Raw genomic sequence first — 21,175 nt, forward strand, 5'->3', positions numbered from 1 at the left:
AGGTAACCATTCAAGGCAATTAAATAATGTTCGATAGTATCCCATTATTGTTTCGAGCATTCGAAAGCAGCATTGCAGTGCCATGTCAACTTTTGGTCAGCACGGTACTTTACTTCAACATCTAGTTGAACACGTCTCCAAGATACACGCGTACACACAAAGTGGGCTGTCCACTCTTCATGTATAGGAGTTGATACTTCCCATCATTTGCTGTTTCCATTGAACCCAGCAACCATTCACTCGGATCTAGAAAACACTGAAAGGCAACAAAAATTGCAGCTCTAACGTACAGTACACTCTCGCTATTCCGGCTCCCTGAAGTACGGCCACCCGATATACCCACCATTTGGCTTGGCACAGAATGCTAGCTATATGTTTACTGCACAAAACTCACCCTAAAGTACGGCCACTCGCTATTCTGGTTACCTGCCGTGCTGGCTGTTCCAAACTAGTTGGGCGGAGCCCGACCGTCCCTGACGGGAGGTCGGGTTTCAGGCCTATGTCAGGATTTGTCTTGCTGAACTATGTAACACGTTGATAAGCAGCTATGAATAATCATTTATTCTGAAGTGGGTGTTAACCAATTTTACCTTGCTTGAGGTTGCGCAACCGGACGTGACACAGACCACAGTAGAAATGCTGCAATCTGATTGGGCTGCAACTATAGTTGCAGCAAAAGACAAATCCTGGCTTGAAACCCTACCTCCTGGTCAGGGACGGTCGGGCTCCGCCCAACTAGTCCCAAACAAGGTAATTTTATACGACTTTAGCAAATAAAATTTAACAAAATGATTCATTATCCTACATTATCCTCGAGACAAGAACCGCAAAGCAGTAATTAGATTCGAGGTAAGGTCGTTTTTAAGCCGCGGCTATTTCCTGAGCTATAGCCACCTCGCTATTCCGGCGCCAAGCTGCATGGTCCCAAGGGTGACCGGATTAACGAGAGTTTTAACAGAGAAGTGGAGACAACAAAACGTAGTAACATACGATACTCTCGGAGACAAGATAAGGCACTAAGACAATCATTTGCATGGTGAAGTTCTACATTCAAATGACACGCTCTCTCTTGGTACCAGGAGTGTATGAAGAGGAGTATGCAACTGTAGCTTTCAGTTGTAGTGTAAACCAGGTTCCGGTATGTTTTGGTGCAATATTTTGCGTGTTATTTACTCACGTCTGCACTCGGGCTCCATTTCGTCCCATTGTGCAACGACGTCGTCTAGATCCGGACGGCATGTCCTCATTTCATTCCCTCCATGCAGCTCAAATCCCTCAACACAGGTATATACATAGCCTCAATCCCAGGCTGAGTTTTCACTTTTATAACGGTTAGGCGAACAACTAGGCCTGGTACTAGTTGTCTGTGCATGCGTCAAATTTTCATTGTATTTTGTAGTCGGCAAAAATATAGGTAATTTGAAAATTCACACACACAGAGTGTATACAAAACATGCACATAGGAAGCTGCTTCACAAGGGGAGTTGTCGGTTGTGCTGCAGCATGATTATAGTGACCCGGACCCAGGGCAACTTCAAAATGCCTTAAATAACGTTTCAAGAAGGTTTAGCAGGCTGCTGGACCTCTCTGATTCTAGGCCCCTACTCAGGTAAACCTTGTTTGAGAAACGTAGATTCTTGAAAATCCGTAAGCGCCAATAAAGTACCACCCACGGCCGTTCATTGCCTTTATATAGGGAACCTAGTTTTCAACCATTAAAATAATGTTGTGCATATAATATAGGCGATGCATGGTATAATAATTATATTATATATAGCTATAATTATGGCAGTGGTCTTCATTTTCCATAAAGTGTCTGTCCATGAATATAGCATTACTGTGACAGCCATGGTAATAATTATAACGGGTATACTGCCAATATACGGCTGTGGTCAGACAGCTAGTTTTATGTATAAGAAGTCTTTGTGGCGCAACCATGGTACATGCAATAACCTATTGTTGCCAGGTTCCAGAACAGCAATAAAATTATATTTTATACTGCAGCAAATAAAGTCGACTTACGCACCTGCACAAAAGGTTCGACACCACTCCACACTCCATTGCGACTAGCAAGTCCTCATGTCAAACGGGGCCTGAGTGTCACCTGCGTAGACAATTTCACCATTGGCAGGGTCGGAAAGGTCAGGACACACGTTATAGAACCCATTTTCACTGTTCTCAGTGGCCTGATTCTTATCTTTACTCGGTAGCGACATTATTACATACTTCTGTGAGCAGTGAGGCTGTGTGATGTTATGAATTTCGTCATGACGAATAGTTAGGAAGCCCCCCATACATGTGTTGCAGTTGCATGTCTTAGGGATGTTGCTGAGCTGTCAGTTATATCTTATACATAATTATAGGGCGTCTCTGAAATCTCCTTTGTGTAACAGGAAGCTGTGTGTGCATGCCTATGGGTAGAACTGATAGCCATGATGAGGCTCCTTTTTCGCTTGCCAAATCTGTGTGATGTTTCAGATCACTGGGTATAACATCATTAGCTTGTTGAGCATGTTCCACACGGTTCAGGGCTCTCACATCTCTTTTAGCGGCTGCTGTTTTCTCCAGGTCCTGCATTCTGATCCATGTCTTGACGACAGACTATAGGGGATTACTCAGGTGCCTTGTAGAATTGTGAGGACAGGGTTGCATGCAGGGTTAACAATGCCCAATCTTCCATGTCTCACAGGGAGAGCAAGTAGATCTCTTTCTAACGTTGAACAAGGTGGGAGACCTGATAGAGCGGGGATGAGAAGATGTGTTATTCCTGTCTCCAGAGGAAGGAGGAGATTTGGGATTGTTTGAAGTAGGAAAGTCCATCTACCTGTGAGACCATTATTATGTGAAAGCTGCATATGCAGCGTAGGGTTGATACTGCAACACAGACGAGGCGTTAATTCGACTTTCTGTGTACATTCCTTAACTTTTCCAGTAACATAAAAAAAGCAGCTGTAAAACTGCATGTGAGGACCATTACCACATTGACCATCGTCATCGACATTGATCATCAAGTGAATAAGGTCAAATTGACATCGATCGTGATATCGGTATCGATCATCGCGACATCGACATTAAACATCAAATGAACAAGGTCAATGATATATATAATTCTTAGTCATAAATTTTGTCCTCTATGGCGCTCCATATACGTACGCATCAATCTATGTGTAAATGGAAAATCCATTGTCAAAAATCGCATTAGAAATCGATCTTCAAAAATCGATTTTATATTGGATGTATACACCAATTTACATTCTGCATGAATTTTGTCGCAAACGGCATTCCATACTAGTCTCGCGGGCCATACTTCGAAAACATACTACGTATTGGTGACTATAGCCAGGTTTTCATGTTGAGTTCAGAACGATGGTATTTTAAGCATTTTCACACAAAAATGTACCACAAGCATTCAAAAGGGGTGTCGTTTACAATTGTCTGCCCTTGCTAAGAAGTTGACAAGCTCCACTGAGTGTACTGTTGGTTGTACAATCAGGCACTCTAAAGGATCAAGACTCACTGTATTGCTTTCTTATATAGCTGATGGATATAGCTGCAGTCAACAGAGTGAATAGGGAGCCCAACAGTTGGAAAAACTATGGTTTCATTATTCCAGGCAGAAATAGCGAAGACCTCTTCTCTCCAGAGTTACTGAACGTGATATGGGGGCAGAAATCAGTGCAATATATTTGTATGCTCAGCTCTACAGATCTAGATCTACAATCAATAATACTGTAAGCTCAAATTAAGTTATGCTTGTGACAACCAACCTGAAAACCTCCAGTCAATCGTATAGCCACATGGCATGGTTATATACGCATGTGAAATATTATATATTGCATTTAAAATATCGCATCCAAAAACAGTAAAATCCCTGAAAACGTTATAATCACAGCTCTAATTACTAATATTCATATCTACAGCTAAAGTTTTTCAACTGGCTTCACTTCAAACTTCACTTCAATTCTTCTGACCATTTGTAAAGCCGATTGCTTCTGAAAGAGACTTAGATAGTAAAATTATAGTCCAAAAATCATTATTAATTTTATGTAAATCACAGCTCTAGCAACTGTACTACCCGCTATTTGGTCAAACAATGTTGTGTCTTCCGTTAGCTAAGCACTAGTGGTTTTGTGGAGGATTGCATGCTAACCCACGAACATAGCAAAAATTAAACCCCTTAAAAATGTCACGTTATAAAACCCATTTTCACTGTTCTCAACCTCTGGTTCTTATCAATGAAGCATCTATAACCCATTCCTTGACTTCTCACCTGCAGTGCAGTACTTCTTCCCTCCCCCGGTCTTGCATCGCCTGATACAGTAGAAACAGCCTATGATGGCCAACACCAAGGCAACGGTACCTACCACCGAGCCCACAATGGTGACACCTATCATGGCCTCCTGGGACAGTATCATGCTGGAGTCAGCTGTGCATGGGGGAATAGGATGTGAGTCACTTGCAACTTCAGTTTCACTTTTAATTAAACACACGTAAACGGATTCATGCATGGTACTGCAACTCCCTCACTACGTATAAACCCATTTACTGATAATTAAACAAAAATGTGCGGCTGGCTGCCTATATAATTATATCTTTTACAGTAATACCAATAACCAAATGAGGCTTTAGAGCACAATAAATAAGTCACGTTGTAGAAATAGATGGTCGCAATAATTATTGTAAGTCTAGCTGAGAATTGTCAGGGGGCCTGTATCATAGCAACGTTCGTAGGTTACGCTTACGATTATAATATCATTGTGAGTGAATTCAAATTTGAACGATATGCACGCAAACTATCCATGTCATTTGTAACCAATACTAGGACCATAACACATCACCAAGGATATTAAACAAAACTGTTCGCGGCTCAAAGAGCAGTTTGCCTCAGGTTCTTTGAAAGTCAACGGGAAACCTTTGAGAGTGCACATTCTCAAAAGCAACTCAATCCTCATATAAAAGCACCGGTACTTATAATTGTCATCACTCTCTCTTAGCTACTCACCCGTGCTGAATGTAAACAGACTGCTTTGTTCCCCCGCACCGCCAGCGTTGACCCCGTAAGCCACAGCTGTGTACTGTGTTCCCGGGCTCAACCCGCCAACAGTCACTTCAACCACCTCCCCTCGTGAGAATGCTCCAGTACGATTAGTCATCGCAACTAGTTGGGTACTATCACGTATCTCCACGACGATATATTCTATTGGCTCCGTGGCTATTCCTAACAGCGTCACTTGCAGAATGATGGAGGTCTCCGTGACGGACATTTGAACAGTCGGGGCCCCAGGGAGAACTGGGAGAGGAGAAGATTATAACTAAGAGTAAGATCTACGTTATTACACATTATACAATGTTTTGTTCATTGTTTTTGTACAATGTCATAGTCTCAAACAAATGTTGCCGCTGTAATTACAATATTTGCATGCATAGGCATCAGTATAGAATCTCACATAAATTATTACCGTATAGCGGATTATGTTGTACTTTTGTACATGAGTATTAATCCAAAAATTAAAACAGCGAAATTGTTATAATTATAATTATTATGTGCAATAGGTGCTACGTTACTATTCTGAGCTGATAGAATAAATGTAGTTCATCCGAAAATGTGCACCAACGAAAATTACTCGCTATACGGTACACCAATTTAAACCAAGGGCTTAAAAAGAGAAGAGGACATGCAACTTACTATCTACCCTATGTCTTCATGTCAGAGGCAGGATATACTACCATGCAGTAGTGGCGGCAAAAGTCAAGCATTCCGCACAAGCTGAATGTCTAAAAATATATAGTAACAGTATGAAGTTGGATGATTTAATCAATCAGTCTAAGAATAGCCTGAGTTTGCATGCCCTCTTCTCCTTATAGCCCTTGTTTACAAAGCATATCCACTAGTACTGACTTACTGAAGCTCTGTCTAGTGCTGGCCGCCATTGTCAGAGATCGCTGGTTTGTGAGAGATACAGAGAACTCCAAGTCAGTCGAATACTCCAAACTCATGACCTCGTCACTGACCACCATTCCCGTCCATGTGTTCCGGGACGTTGATCGCACGTCACTGACCGGGAAAGTACGTCCATTGACTGATAAAGAGATGGTAGTAATGTCACCTCCTCCAGTATAGTGCAGGTCAAAGGTGAGGCTTAAAGCAGTCGAGTTGAGACGTTGAACATCAGCAGAGATGATGAGGGGAGCTGTGCAGTGGAGACAAGCTCACCATAATTGGTAGCTTCTAAACACATGGCGTATGGTAAATTTTGCATTGTATAATTTTACCGAAGGATTATCTAGTAAAGGGTCATCACATCCAAATGCACTAACCTGCTGCAGGAGTAGTGAACACTACAGGATCAGTGCTGACACTCCCGTCCACATTGGCTGCTGTCAAAGAGAGGATGTAATCGTTACCAGGCTCCACCTCAAAAACAAAGATCTCACTGACTGAGGAGGGCACCTATATAGTGACCAGGGAAACAATAATTATTATTTTTTTTGATAAATTAAATTGAGGCACGTAGAGGCCCTGGGTTATAGCAGTCGGTCAGTGTGTTCGTGTGTCTGATTCTAAACAAATGGGAGGCTCCAGTTTATGAATGCTTAGTTTCTTTGCTGAGTCTGCTGTGATCTTATAATATAGTCTCTGTTCCCAATTGCAAAGCCTAGCTCCAAGTTCATCAATTAAAACACCGTCCTAATTTATGAACCTAATTATTACAGCTATTACTGTTTAATTACAGTTGGCCTTTCGCCATTTGAAATAAGGTTCCCCATGCACTGTACATGTGCACAGATGTTACTTAATACCATAATACCTGAATGATGGTAGGGGACGGTTGGAAGACGTTAATGAACAGGGTGGAGGCTTGTTGATCGGGTGTGGTGTGAGTGAGAGTCCATGTGATATTGTAACGTGTTGTATTGATACTAGCGGCTGTTAGTGAAGTCGGTAGAGCAGGCGGTACTATCGGAGGAGGTGGAGAAAGCATTACATCGCTGTCTGAATGCTACAGTTTGTATGCGCTATAGGCCAGCTAGGGCATGCAAACTACCATATACAGTATACACGCATGCATTAGAGGTGTTCATACATGTAGAGGTGTTATTTTACGCACATGTACTACAGGATTGGAAAAACGCACGCTTCTATTGATTTACGTATCTACAATCAAGATAATCCATTGTTAAACAGGGGAAACATTAACAAAAGGTGTTAGAATAGATTTCACTAAACTCACCTTTTACAGTAAACTCAAACATTTTGCTGACTGTTCTCTGGTCTACTGGAACCACTTCATAAGAGTTAGTGATAGTCACTTGATACTGACCACTGTCACTTCTAGTTAGAGAGTTGAAGTTGAGAGAAGTCGTTGCATTACCGAAACCATCGTCCAACCAAACTGTTTCCACCTGTGCCCCCGAGGGCATGTTCCCACTGAGTCTGGTCCAGCTGACAGTAGTACTGTTCATTGTCCTGCTCACAAAAGAGACCCTCAGGGATTGTGTGGATCCTCCGCTGACTTGTATCGGAGACTGAGAGTAGGCGGTGATCCATGGAGGAACTGTGCATGTGTGTGTATGTGGGCGAGGGTGTATATGTGTACTTGCCAGTACTGATAGTGTCATTGACTACCACCACAAGGTTGATAAAATTACAGTTCTGAAATTTAAAATGCAGGTGAATGGGAGTAGAGTTATTCAGAGCGAGAGCAAGTGTACAAACCTGATATAGCACATACAAAATTATAGATTAAAACACAAGAGGAATTACTCGTAAGCTAGATAACCTCATGCTCTGTAGCTCTCACCTACTACAATAGCTTCCGATTGTCGCTGAGTGTTCACTTGGTCAGCAGTGTCCGTCAAATAAAACAAGATATTGTATCGATACTCTCCAGCCAACTCGTTCTCCACCTGGGCATTTGTTATCACGGGATCGGCAGGTGTATTTGACGAAGCATGTTGCCACACCCCCAACACATTATCCGTTAGCGTTGTCGAGTACTCGAGTGTAATACTACCACCCTTCAGTACGTACTGTTTTGGCGGGACAATCAGCTGGGACGAATCTGAAGATATGGAGCGATCATAATCATCATGAGTCTACATTCATATCCAGACTACGAGAGACTACATGTACTGTACATATACACAGTATGTGTTGTGACTTGTTGACAGCTGATCATGCACATTAGCAATCATGCATGATTAATGCATAAACTAACGGAATGTGATTGCAACAAAATATTCATTTCAAAACCAACAGAATGTCAAAATCACAAAAAGTATTATCATAAACAGATATAACCGCACACATATTCTAGATATTTGATACACACCAGCTACACTTCTGAGCTACCCCCCCCCCCAGTCGCTAGTAGATTGAGTACTCACCTGCAACATTGAGGAACCCTGCCGACACAGGACCAACCACGCTACCATTGTTAAGCACCACCCTACAACTGTACTCCCCAGCATGCGAGAGCTGGACATTCTCTATAGCCAGCGGCAGAGCTGATGACGACGATGTATTGCGTACTGGCTGACTTAGGTCACCATTGTGAATCCATTGCAGCTCGTCAAGCATGTTTGTATCACTACGGAAATGGCCTCCATAATAAACATTATAATTTTGGGAACTTGACATTTGCCTATTATAGCTATGAAGCTATAATATTATACTCTTAGATCCCATTTGAGTGTATTTAGCAGGGAACTACATATGTACACTATGTTATATAGAACATGGGCATGAGGTATCTATGTGTTATAGTGTCCAAAGCTCGAGGGCGTAACATACATCCACTAAAAATACTTGCAATCTGACCCCGTGTATTGGCACAGTCGATTAAATTCAGCTCCTTCATTGGAGAAAAGCGTCTTGTTTTCACGATTTAATTCTATCCCTGCAAAACAAACAGTTGCATTGTAAAAATGTTCAAGGCATTCACTTAAAGTGCCCGAAACCCCTCTGTCCTAGAATTCTCATATGAAATTCATGAAATTTCGTATAAACTATAATTTAATAGTGAAAGATTTTCCATGAAAATCAGATTTGTTCACCAATTTCACTCTTCAAGAGTGATCAGACATAACCAATCATTAAATTGAGCGTGATAATTGATGTGTCTCTTTGGGTTCATAGTAGTATCAACATCATAATGCAAGCATCAGGTACTAGTTGGTATTAACAGGTGTACATCGTCAAATGAATGAGCGACCACCACTAAATAAAGTGAATTCCTTTCGATTAATCAACCAGATACTGTTCGTGGGATAAGTACTACACACTGACACTGGCTTTACAAAACGACATTCATGAATACTCACACAGAAAAGAATTTAATCATTTTATACCACAATCAAGCACAGGACCAGTGCTATATAGCTGATTGTAAAAAATACAGTATCGCAAAAATATTTCATCTTTGCACTCATAATTATTATTGATTATTATGCCTCGAGGCGTAGCCGCACGAGGGATACGGTAAAGCTGACTGTGTGTGTATCTGTCTATGTGTGTATTCCAGCTATAACTGCTCAACGGTTGCAATGTGACGAAAACTAACAGCTTCTATAGGTTTCTAGCCACGTTCTCTTCGATTTTGATTCGTGGATTAGCAAACTAAAGCTTCTTTCTTGAGTTATGGCTAGTTTGACTCACATTGAAGGCTGTTGCAGTCTCTTCAGAATCTTTCATAGTTCGCACAAACTTTCTATTCAACTTATGAGTTAGCCTTGCACTTAAGCACTAGCTTTTTGTTGGCTACAAGAGTTAGAAAGCTGCTAAAGAAGCTACCGTACTTCTTCTAAATAAGGCACCTCTTTTTAATAATTACGATATGAGCAAGGGCCATAATTAGATTTGGTCCAGGGAGGCGCGTATTTAGAAGGGCGCCTTATAAATAGAGGTTATTTGAACAATCTTGGTATCCTTGATTCCAGGCCGTGTCTCATCATCCTCAAGCTTTCTGAAAAAAGATGTGATGTTAGCCTCATTTACAACGCACCACCAAAAAAAATCTCTCTAGCCACCTGGAGCTCTAGCTATATGGAGACTTTAAAATTACTTTTCAGTCTGGGTGGCGCCTTATTGGAAGGGCGCCTTATTTAGAAGAAGTACGGTAGCTATTTTAGTAGCCATTATTGATTAAACTTGCAAACACACCCCTATTCCTGGATGTAGATCTAATGCGCATGCGCGCTCAATACCACGTGTAAGAGAATCCATTTTGCAGAATCAGAATCAATTTTCTTCTTTGTTGAGGTCCAGGTAAGCCACAAACCAACCTTTTCTGATGACTCTTTTTAGACTGCTTTCCTCTGTAATTGAATTCTGTGATTTTAGACTGCACACATACCCGCACACACACGCACGCACGCACGCACGCACGCACGCACGCACACACACACACACACACACACACACACACATACCCGCACACACACACACACACACAAACCAACAAACACGTACCACACATGCATACTCACATGGATGCGTGCACACACACACACATACCTAAACATGCGAGCAATGTCCTCTATTATCACTTAATTACATTATTTTCAATTTGTATTATTCGTTACTGTGTTTAATGTTCATTCAATTGCTAACACCTATTTTGTCAATTTGAAATCATATAATTATTGCAAATTATTATAACACTCTAATACTTTTGAGCGAAAGCAAAAACATGGCGAGAGGCATTAGCACAGCGCCAGCTTGAACACTAGTTGATAGAGCAGTTATTATAGCAAGTATACCAAAGCAATTTTCGAGCGAAGTTTGCATGTTAATTGCTTCAAATACTGGTGTGTACCCGTGGTTACCGTAAGGTGTTTAGCTATTACTGTGAGAAACTAATTCATGAAACTTAAGAGTGTTCAGTCTTACGTAGTTAGATGGGCACTTGTTCTCAATCCATGCACTACTATTGAGGGACTAGCTAGTATATGGGATCATGTGCTAAAGAATTAGATTGATATAATAAGTGAATTAAGAGATCGAATTACACTCAGTGAAATGTTACCTCACACATCAAGCACAACCACATACAAACGCCGACATATTACATGCTTCAATGCATGACCTCTTGTGTGGGACTGCCTGGAGATATTCACTCACTGTTGGGGAGGGTCATATTGCTATACTTCCAACGACGCTGTTGTATGTATACGGCTTAGTGATCACAGAGTAGTGTAGGTGTGTCACTATAGCTAAACCCATGCACTCATCAACACCACCACACAACACCCACACTTGTTGAAATGTAAATTGAGTAATACATTTATTTACCTATATAATTATGCTAGAGGGAGAAGCATACATTAATTCATGGAACAGCTGCATGTATCCATTAATACCGAGAGTGTAAAAATCAAGTAAAAGGCCGGTGATATCAGGTGTGCCAAAGGGCAGCATTTTAGGTCCCCTTCTATTCCTCATCTATGTAAATGATCTGCCTGATAAAATCCAGCATGTGAGATGCTTTATGTTTGCCGATGACACCAAACTGCTAAAAGCTATCAGCAAAGAAGAGGATGAGCTTTTACTACAAAGATATCTGAATGCCGTGGACACATGGTGTGAAAAGTGAAAAATAAGTCTAAATGTAGATAAGTGCAAGACTATGAGAATGTCCCTCAGAAACAAATCTCAAGATACCTACGAATACACCATCAATTCTAATGACTTGAGAAAATCAGAGACTCAAAGAGACCTTGGAATTCTAGTTCACCAAAATCTTACTTGGAGGCAGCACCACAGTCTAGTCTGCAAAAAATCATACATCTCTCTCTACTTAATCAAGAGGACGATCCCAGCAAACTCTTTAACTAATCTAAAAAAACAACTGTATCTATCTCTGGTAAGAAGTAACCTATCATACTGCTCTCAGTTATGGAGGCCAATGTATATCAAAGACATACAAAGTATAGAACGTGTACAAAAAAGAGCTACGAAATACATTCTGAACGACTTTACCTCATGTTACAAATCAAGACTATTGAAACTAAAATTGTTACCACTAATGCATTGGCTAGAATTGCAGGACATTATGTATCTTGTAAAATGTCTGAAATTGCCCCAAAATACCATTGCTCAACTAGTATCTTTCATATCAAGTAAAACAAGAGCAGGTCAGACTGGAAGGAAACTTTATGTGACAAGGGGAAAAACCAACTAGACTATACAAGACATTTCTACCTAAACAGAATTACCAAATTATGGAACTCACTCCCGGCTGATATATTGGACTTTTCAGCATCTGTCTACAGTATAAAACAAAAAGTACGGCAATATTTAATATCTAATTTTGAAAGAAATTTTAAACAATCAAATGTGTGCTCGTACCACCTGATATGCCCATGCCAGAACTGCCACACAATTTAATGATTTTTTGTTTTGTTTGTTTTGTTTTTTTCTTGTTTTGTTTTGTTCCAGCTGCCCCTGAAAAGGGGTAAGTCTGTCAGCATTAGGATGTATGCCTGCTAGACCTTACTACCTTACTCTATTTTCTGTAATGTCATATGCTGTAAAGCTCTAATAATAATAATAATAATATAGGTGCCAACTGTCCCGAATTGGCAGGGACAGTCCAACTCTGTTAGAATCATAAAACAATGCACAGAAACAAGAAAACTTAAGGTATAGCCAGCGATCGATTACGACAGATGTTTTTAATATATCTGATGATAGATTATGATTAGTGCTCTCTAGTGGTGGTCTTGGATTTCCAGTGCCTTGCTTGGTTCTCTAGATATGGGCCTTTACCCACTCGCCAGACCACGCCCAGCTACTTTCGGCCTTCATATCTAGAGAACCAAGCAAGGCACTGGAAATCCAAGACCACCACTAGAGAGCACTAATCAAGATCTATCATCAGATATATTAAAAACATCTGCCGTAATCGGATCGCTGGCTATACTAGCTAGCAAGCTAGCTAGCTCGATCAGCAAATAAGTGGGTGGGGCTAACTTTATTTGTGCAATTAATAATGACGTCATTATTGTTATGAGCATGCGCAGTGAGCTAGTGAAGCCACATCAGAGCTGAGCCTGCCACAACAATTCACTTCTTTTGTATGGAAGGTATAAATTATTGTCTTTGCACCAGAGTTAAATTATTGTGAATTCCCCAAAAGTTTCCTCCTTCAATTGACATTTATTGTAGCTACTGTACATCGATCGCTATAGGCTAGTGGTTGCTTTATCAGAGAGATCAGGGTAACCCAATTACCTAGTGGGAGAGTAGACTGAGAAATGCATCATCAACACAAATCGGTGCTCTGTTGAACTGGGAATATAGCGAACAAGATAAAAAGCCATTTGTGTGTGTGTTCATGCATGACCTAACAACTCAAGCTCAGTTAATTACAAATTTAAATTTAAATCCCAAGCCAATTCATCTAAGCTAGTTGTCGACCTAGCATTATTGTGTCCGGGATTTTCAAGGTTGCAGAGTATAGCTAGGGGTTGGTAGATATAAATTATGTTCGAGATAACTAGTATGCTATTCTTTTATGCTCAAGTGAACAGCCAGAGATACAAAAGAAAGGGGATTGGAAACGACCGCCCACGCCCTATGTAAAAGGACTGACATCCGGTGAAGCACTCCGTGTAATTATTGCGCTCGCAAATAATTACATGGAAAAGTTTTATATCCCTGGTTTCTAGCTCTCCTATCCACTAGAGATCACTCAGGGCCTGGGAGATACTTGAGAGAAGTAAGCTTATACCACTGACAAGCTCTAAGTCCGTTGTCTTTACTCTGTTTCCAATTTTTTTGAGTTTAGCTTGAATTACTCTATGTCAACTTTTCTCTGTCCCTCCTGTGAAGTCAAAACAGCAAAGGACATTGCTTGACTTGGTTATTATGTATCTAAGTGCTACATAGAATGGCTTCATGCTATAGATAAGCTGTACTGTTCATAAACGTTTGCAGTATAGTCCTTCAAACTGCTTTAGTATACTTTTAGACACGCCAGGGGCGTAGCTACCATTGTTTCCTGGTTGCCCAGAAACCCCCCCAGGAGCTGCTGAGAAAATTGGGCAGGGCTCCCCAATAGTTGAAATCAAGCAGCCCTGCCCATCTTTTCATGCACGTGGCTGCAAATCATGTAGAGATAGCACCGTGAATCGTTTCACTTTGGCTAGCTTTGTCTCAGCTAACTAGCTAGCTACCTCAAACAAAGAAGACCAAGACTTAAGTTCTAGTATCAATCCTGCATGCTCCAGTATTCTCAGACTCAGCTTTAAGCACAACTTTATTCGATATTCAGGAAGGACAAGTTTAGAACAATCTCAGCCACATGAAACCTCTCAGGTAAATGTAATGGTGCTCAGCTAGACTAGCAATACACAATTGACACCTGCCTTTTAGAATGTCTATAGCTAGCTAGACTAGCTAGTCTAGCTAGCTTCTCACAAACATGTAAAAAAAGTCATTACAAACAATGAGCAGTAGGTGTAACCAGTAGGTGTGCCCCAATCAAGAGGGTGTGGCACCGAAAGTGGGCGTGGTTAAAATTTCCCGGCGCTACCGCGCAGGCTGGTTTTTCAAAGGAAACCCCTATGTCAAAAGTCTGGCTACGCCCCTGCACGCCACGGGCCTGTCCCTCCTACGACTTCATAGTAAAGGCTATTTCTTCTTGCATAGCATTTATTTGTCTAGTAATAGTGGCTGCATGGCTTAGTCGACTTTTTAGAGCTAAATTCTCTTTACTTTTTAGAAAAATCAACATTAAAAATGATCAATTTCACTGTTTCTATGTACAGCACATTGTAGAGCAGTCAAGACTGGTAATGAGCATGCTGACTATAAATATAATCCTTTGTAGTTTTAGCCACGCCCTATAACGCGGAATGCTTCACGCAAAAATTTCGTAAAAATTTCGTTTCCAATCCCCTTTCTTTTGTATCTCTGGAACAGCCTATTATTCTTTTCAAATCGCCTATTATTCCGACATAATTATATTATTCCTCCAAAGCACAATACAGACCATAATTATGTGATATTGCACAAGTAACATCAAACTATTAAATTAATGGCCACATGTCTCTATCTATAACACTATAATACAGATACCAAGGAGATATTTATAACCATCAGTATAATTATATACTTATATACTTCCGTTATGACCATCAGGCCTACAACTACTGACCTGCATGTACTTCCAAAACCTGCCTATTATTCTCATAATTATTATAAAGGTACTTATTATGCCAGCATAATTCTCACCAAAAAAATGTGCCTATTATCCTCAACATAATATTATGCCAGCATAATCTACCAACCCCTACTCCTGCTGGGATAATTAAGTCCAAAAAGGTAACTATATATTATGGCTTGGAAGCTGAAATCATGAACAGAATTCAGTTTCTTGCACTATTCAGTTGCTGTCTATTTATCGCTACGATTAAACATTGTTTTGCAGTTTGTGGGTCGGGCTCTCCGCAAAATCATACTGAGCATGCGCAGGAAGCAACCGCTAATAATAAATCTCCATTGAGTGTCATTACAAAATAGGGATAAAGCCCTCGATAAATTTTTTTGGTCCCGGAAATATTACTTGGAGGTTAGCACATGTGTAGATCATCTGATCACGAAAGAACTTCAAGAACGTGGAACCATCAAAAATGTTTGTGATGATTAAATAAATGCGCTGAACAGTCGTAACAATTAATGTACTCAATCACACAAAAAACATGTGATATATAATATACCTTGCGATGCGATACTGTAGCTTGTGTCTGTAAGGATAGAGAATTAAAAAAATTGGCTACCACAAGTAAATTTGATTTAAATGAGCTTACTAAATCGACTTGAAGCATTTTTGGTACCCGTCAGTGTATCGATAATAACAATTGCATCATACACTTTCTCCAAATCAACTCCATCATTATACGCTTCCGATATAGTTGCTATGCCACCGCCACGGTAACTTCCAATTCTAGTGGAAAGACTTAGGGCTTGAGTTGAGGCATCCAGGATTCTCAGTTCATAATTGGCGTCTTGAAACCAGCACACTGTTGGAGGCTGTGTGCAAGACAATAAATGTGCTGCATTTTTTTATTTTAGAAACAGTAAACTATAAGTAAACAGACACACATGATTATGTATACACAATGAAGTATGGAAATTAATTTTGATTCCATTGAATGGCATATATCTTGTATATGTATACGAATTAAGATTTCAGTGTGCGTAGATATAATTGTAAGATTCACCTTAAATGTGACGTTAATAATGGGGGTCAAGTCTGCTGTGAAGGTAATTACAACAACAGGAGGGAGCAGAAAGTCACCAAGAACTGTAAAAAAACACAACTTTGGAAAAAACCCTGACAGATAAAAATTGTATGACTGTACGAGAGAGCACAATATAGATAGATAGCTTTGCATGCAGTAGTGAAATACCCTTATATCAATTCACTCAAAATGAAAGTGCCAGAGATAAACATTGTAATGTATGTACACAAGGGGGTTTGGAGTATTTAAAACACCAAAACACAGTATCAGCATCCTGCACAACAATGGTACAACCACGGAGAATTCCCATGTTTGTCCTATAGCTGGACCACTGTCGATTATGCACTATACAGCTATTAATATCTATATAACACCTTATAGTCGGAAGATTATGCATGCCTAATACATTATTAACAGACTGAGAACCATGCATGCAGTACAGTAACTACAATAATTAGCCTTCTAGTTTTCCCGGCTTGTGCAGTGCATGCAGTATTGGTGGCTTGTGCGTGGGAGGAGGTACATTGTGTTGGATGTACTCGTTAATACAATGACACCAGCATAAAAATTGACTCACATATGGGAAATCCACCAATGGCGACACCTGCAGCACTAGGCCCTATACTGTTCGTGGCAATGATCTCAAACGTTATATTGTGGCAATCTCTGTGAATACTGTCCATGGTTAACACATACTCCAGGGCACTCAGTGAGGCATTGTAGAGGGGTGCTGAGTGGTCAGCAGTGCTTCGAATGATTAGAGTGTAGTTGAGAATAGGAAAACCAGTGTGAGCAAACGGCTCAAACCAGGATACCCTTAAAGCTGTTGTGTTGACCGTAACTAGCTCAGTGACAGGGGCATTGAGAACATCTGTAGGGGATATTATTGAGACATTTACTGCATGTCCTCTATGATTATGAGGTAGTATACACGTGTATATATGCATGGATACCGGTTAGCAGAACAACAGTGCTGGCTGAACTGATAATCACTATGATACATGCATGCATGCAGTACTTACCGACAATATAGAGAAATACAGGTGGTTCAGATCTAACAGTGGCCTGATCAGAGCCTGTAGCAAGACACTCGATCTTCGTCCGATTACGTCCTTGAGTTCTCACACCGATTCGTCTCGTCACCTCAACATTAGGAAAGTCATGTATATCGTCGTACAGTATTATCCAGCTGGGAATATTGTTAAAGAGTGTTTCGCCATTGATGTACCAGAATACGGCAGAGGCTCGAGCATGACAGGTGAACTGGGCTTCATACTGGGTCACAGGGACAGTTTGTGTCACTGGGCCATCCAGTATTTCTGCAAAACAAAAGTGTATGCAGACAGATCTTAGGTTGATCTATACATGATCTATTTTTTATGCACTGTATATAGCTGATCAATCTTGATTTGTTGGATGAAATACCTGGAACAACTTGAGTAGACAGTCCCACTCTTGATAAGCAGATGACAAAAAACAGCTTTAGTGCTAGCATCATCTCCAACAATTTACAATTTAGCTTATCTGAGACAGTCGAACAGCAACTGCACACTGTTGCATGCATGCAAAACCCTGCATACACATGGTACGTGGTTTCCATTATAATCAGTATTATTTTTGGTTGGCTTCTGTTAGGATAACAGAAGCCAACCAAAATATTGGTTGCTTGCTTCATTTTGGCAAAATGAAATGAACTAAAACTTGATAGGGAGCGAGGGCCTGTGCTTACTATCCATACATTTTATCTGGGTCTAACTATACTGCTGCATATGTAGTGAACCAAATCCAAACAGGAAGGAGTTGTTCAAAATTGGATTTTTCCGGAAGCAGCTTGTTGACCTTGAGCATCAAGTATAAATGAGTATAGGAGGAGTGATAAATGCTAAACAGGACAGCTGTTTATTCTCTGAAACCACAAATAACACCCAAATCACACTACATCCCACAACATATCTCATGATCCCATTGGAATCCTAGAACCAAACTTGTCACACTTCAAGAGATGGTATAAGGAACAACATACACAAAAAGAAAAAACAGTGCTTTTGAGAAGTCAGAGTTCAAAGTATACTAATTAGATGCAATACCTAAAATGTATTGAGTGAAGCCGTACATGCAACATACCAAATGATGCGGAATTTCTTAGGCAACAAGATGATATACAGTCTTGAATGTTCCTAAAAGTGGGGAATTTCTGCAATCTCAGAAGCCATATTGTTTACAAACCCCAAATTTTCCGGAGATGCTATCATACATTATTATACCAAGTTCCGTGCAATTCTAAAGAGGTCACGTTTTAAATTTCGTACAAATGAGAGTATTATTATAATTTTTGTATGTAAGCCAGAACTTTACAATGTAGACTTTGCCATGCAAATAAGAGAGAGCAGCCTGTCGAATGTCATTTGTAGAACTTCACCATGCAAATAAGAGAAAGTGTGTCATTTAGATGTAGAACTTTACCATGCAAATGGTTTGAAAAAGAGCTGGAGGTTTTGGCACTGATCACCTCCCATAGGAAAACCACTGTACAGCTGTTTGCATAGACTATAGACAGAGTTATGCCAAGGGCGTGTATATGCCCCTTGGTTATGCATAGAAATACTATCACTGCATTACCACAAATCACCATACAATGTTGCTATGCAAACAACATGGCTTCTAGAACTTGTATATAACGGTACTTTTTGAGGGGTATATACCGCTACATAGGAATACACATGCGGAGGGAGCTATATATAGTGCTCAAAGAATATGGTGCCAAAACAAATCCATAAATTAAACACATAATATTTTCACAAAAATGGCGAGGAAAAATTAGACCCTCGAATATAAGGCAGTATCAATAATAAATGCTCTTTGGAGTCTTGGTGGTAAGGAAACTCATATACAAATTATGGTGAGATTTGAAGTAAGTGGAGAATGGGCTGATGGGACTTGCATGCATACCAGCAGATATAGCTTGCAGTGTGAAGAAGTTTCAGGCTGAAGAACTGTTAGTACTGCAAAGGATCTCAAACACTGACAGATTACAAAAGATTGTTTTGGAGAAGCCTTTTCAGACTTGTTATAGTCATGGTCAAAACTGCATGGTATAATACCGCATGCAGTGAGCGAGTCAGGCATAAAATTTTTCCTACAGCATGCAAGTCTCAGCATAAGGTGTATAGGGATAAGTGGGGATTAGTTGGAGATTAGACTTGAAGTTGCTCCCTACCTAGGGGAATTAGACAGATCACCTGATGCATGCATTGGGTCAAAGATCAATTAAAGATCACATGATGTCTGCCACACTCTTCCTTCCAACACATGCTGAATACAGTGGAGCAAAATTTACAGTTGACTCTTCACTAGCTATATACTGTCAATATTTATATAGTAATTCTGATACTTCAAATAATCTGTTTATCTTCTCGCTAGAAACCACGAAGAAATAGCTATAGTGTGATACAGGTCTAATCCCCACATCACCCCCATGTTTTACTAGGGGCTACCAGGGGATTAGACCAAATAACATGCCCAAAGGTAGGGGTATTAGATCAGGTGATTGGTCTAATCCCCACCTATCCCGGTATGGGGGGGTGGGGCATTAGTGCATAACTACTAAGTATAGCAACACTCGGTAAACAAATTTGGCTATGTGCTCTTCCGAAAAGGCTGCAATGGCATTCCAGACATAACTCGAGAACAAAGCATTTTATCACAAGTTTTGCAAATCCACGAATTGAAAACATGACTAGAAGCCTATAGAAACTCTTACTTGCACTTCATTGATCCTTGAGCAGCTGTAGCAGTCTACACACACATGCACACAGACACACACACAAACATAATAATATGTATAATATTTCATCCCTCATTCCAAACACACTCAGCAGCATGCATGCATGTATTTGATATCCTTGAAGTACAGCCTGTATAGCCTGTGGTTTACATGTTTACTATTTGTGGTTTACAATGTGAGACCAGCTTGTTGCAAAGGTGCATAAAAGCATTGTATAGCTAGCTAGATCTAATATATCCACATAAAGATCAGGTCTATAGAATCTTCTGTTCCAAAATTTAAACTTTGTCCCTTGTTGAATCTCTTGTTCTATTGTATTGTGTTATATTGTATTGTGGTTTACTTATGTAAACTGTTACACTTATCTCAAGTGGTTTTTTGTAATTTTACTATTTGCCCCAAACTTCCAAGTGAGCTGCAAAGGGCAATTACCAGCGTACCTCAGCTGGTATATATACCCCTTTCCTTGCCATTCGTGAAATCTGGAACAGGAGCGTCTTTAGGTCGATCAATTAGTGTGGATCCGGCCTCACCACGCCTCCAAGTCATTCTATTAGTCTAGATCCGGCTAGCAATTCTAGCTGGGACTCCCAGTTCTAGCTCCTTTTGTTTAGCGTGTCAGAGACTGGGAGAAGATGATTGGCACTCCCTGGCTCCTTTGGATGTACAGCTGTCCAGATCCCTAGAACATACCCTCCATTCTGACGAGTTATCAGTGCATAGGGTGCTTACTAGATTCTTGCCAGCCAGTACAGTTCAAGCTACACACAGCACCGCTCAACTATTCTCTACCCCATTATCTAGCTAAATCTGGTCCAACTAGACAGCAGACACAGCTAGTTAATTCAGTAAAGCCAGGGGTAGCCCTACTTCTACGGTTGTTCAGTACCCACGGTAACAATTCCTCTGGGCTGGGCTAACTAGTTGAGCCACGCCTCCCAATTCTCAAGGCTAGGTACATGTCTCTGTCTAGCTGCTTCTTCAGCTTCTTGCTCAGTTTTGTGGCTTAGAGAAAGGCCAGCTACTCAGGGGGAAGAGTCCAGATGAAAGTCTGGCAGCCAGGTGACGTCCAAACGGTCAGTTATTCTTTCCACCAACTTTTTAATCTAGTCTAGTCCTGCTTGCACTGCTACTACTACTACT

The 21,175-nt window shown here is 40.5% G+C and overlaps 1 protein-coding gene across 2 annotated transcripts; it reads right to left on the reverse strand.

The window, feature by feature from the left end:
* Positions 1–3,819: 3,819 nt before the first annotated feature.
* Positions 3,820–17,829, reverse strand: LOC135345090 (uncharacterized). 2 transcript variants are annotated; one of them, XM_064542453.1, is made up of 16 exons: positions 17,674–17,829; positions 17,271–17,567; positions 16,826–17,119; positions 16,228–16,310; positions 15,814–16,036; positions 15,724–15,750; positions 8,822–8,900; positions 8,389–8,591; positions 7,803–8,063; positions 7,233–7,556; positions 6,810–6,958; positions 6,319–6,451; positions 5,904–6,191; positions 5,003–5,290; positions 4,271–4,426; positions 3,820–3,989 (listed from the first exon to the last, which is right to left on the reverse strand). In XM_064542453.1, exons 1-16 carry the CDS (start codon positions 17,810–17,812, stop codon positions 3,958–3,960), a joined length of 2,976 nt encoding a protein of 991 aa, XP_064398523.1. In that variant the 5' UTR covers positions 17,813–17,829; the 3' UTR covers positions 3,820–3,957. The 2 variants fall into 2 exon arrangements, with proteins under 2 accessions (XP_064398523.1, XP_064398518.1); XM_064542448.1 differs by having other exon boundaries at positions 3,820–3,992.
* Between the last annotated feature and the right edge of the window lie 3,346 nt (positions 17,830–21,175).

The sequence above is a fragment of the Halichondria panicea genome, chromosome 1 (assembly GCF_963675165.1).
Source record: "Halichondria panicea chromosome 1, odHalPani1.1, whole genome shotgun sequence".
Taxonomy (NCBI): Eukaryota; Metazoa; Porifera; class Demospongiae; order Suberitida; family Halichondriidae; genus Halichondria; species Halichondria panicea.

Coding starts and splice junctions, on each gene's coding strand:
- LOC135345090 (XM_064542448.1), bottom strand. CDS start 17,812: ATGCATGCAACAGTGTGCAGTTGCTGTTCGACTGTCTCAGATAAGCTA. Junction 17,120..17,270: donor TGTATTTCTCTATATTGTCG/GTAAGTACTGCA, acceptor TATCCCCTACAG/ATGTTCTCAATGCCCCTGTC. Junction 8,592..8,821: donor CGACTGTGCCAATACACGGG/GTCAGATTGCAA, acceptor CCATTTCCGTAG/TGATACAAACATGCTTGACG.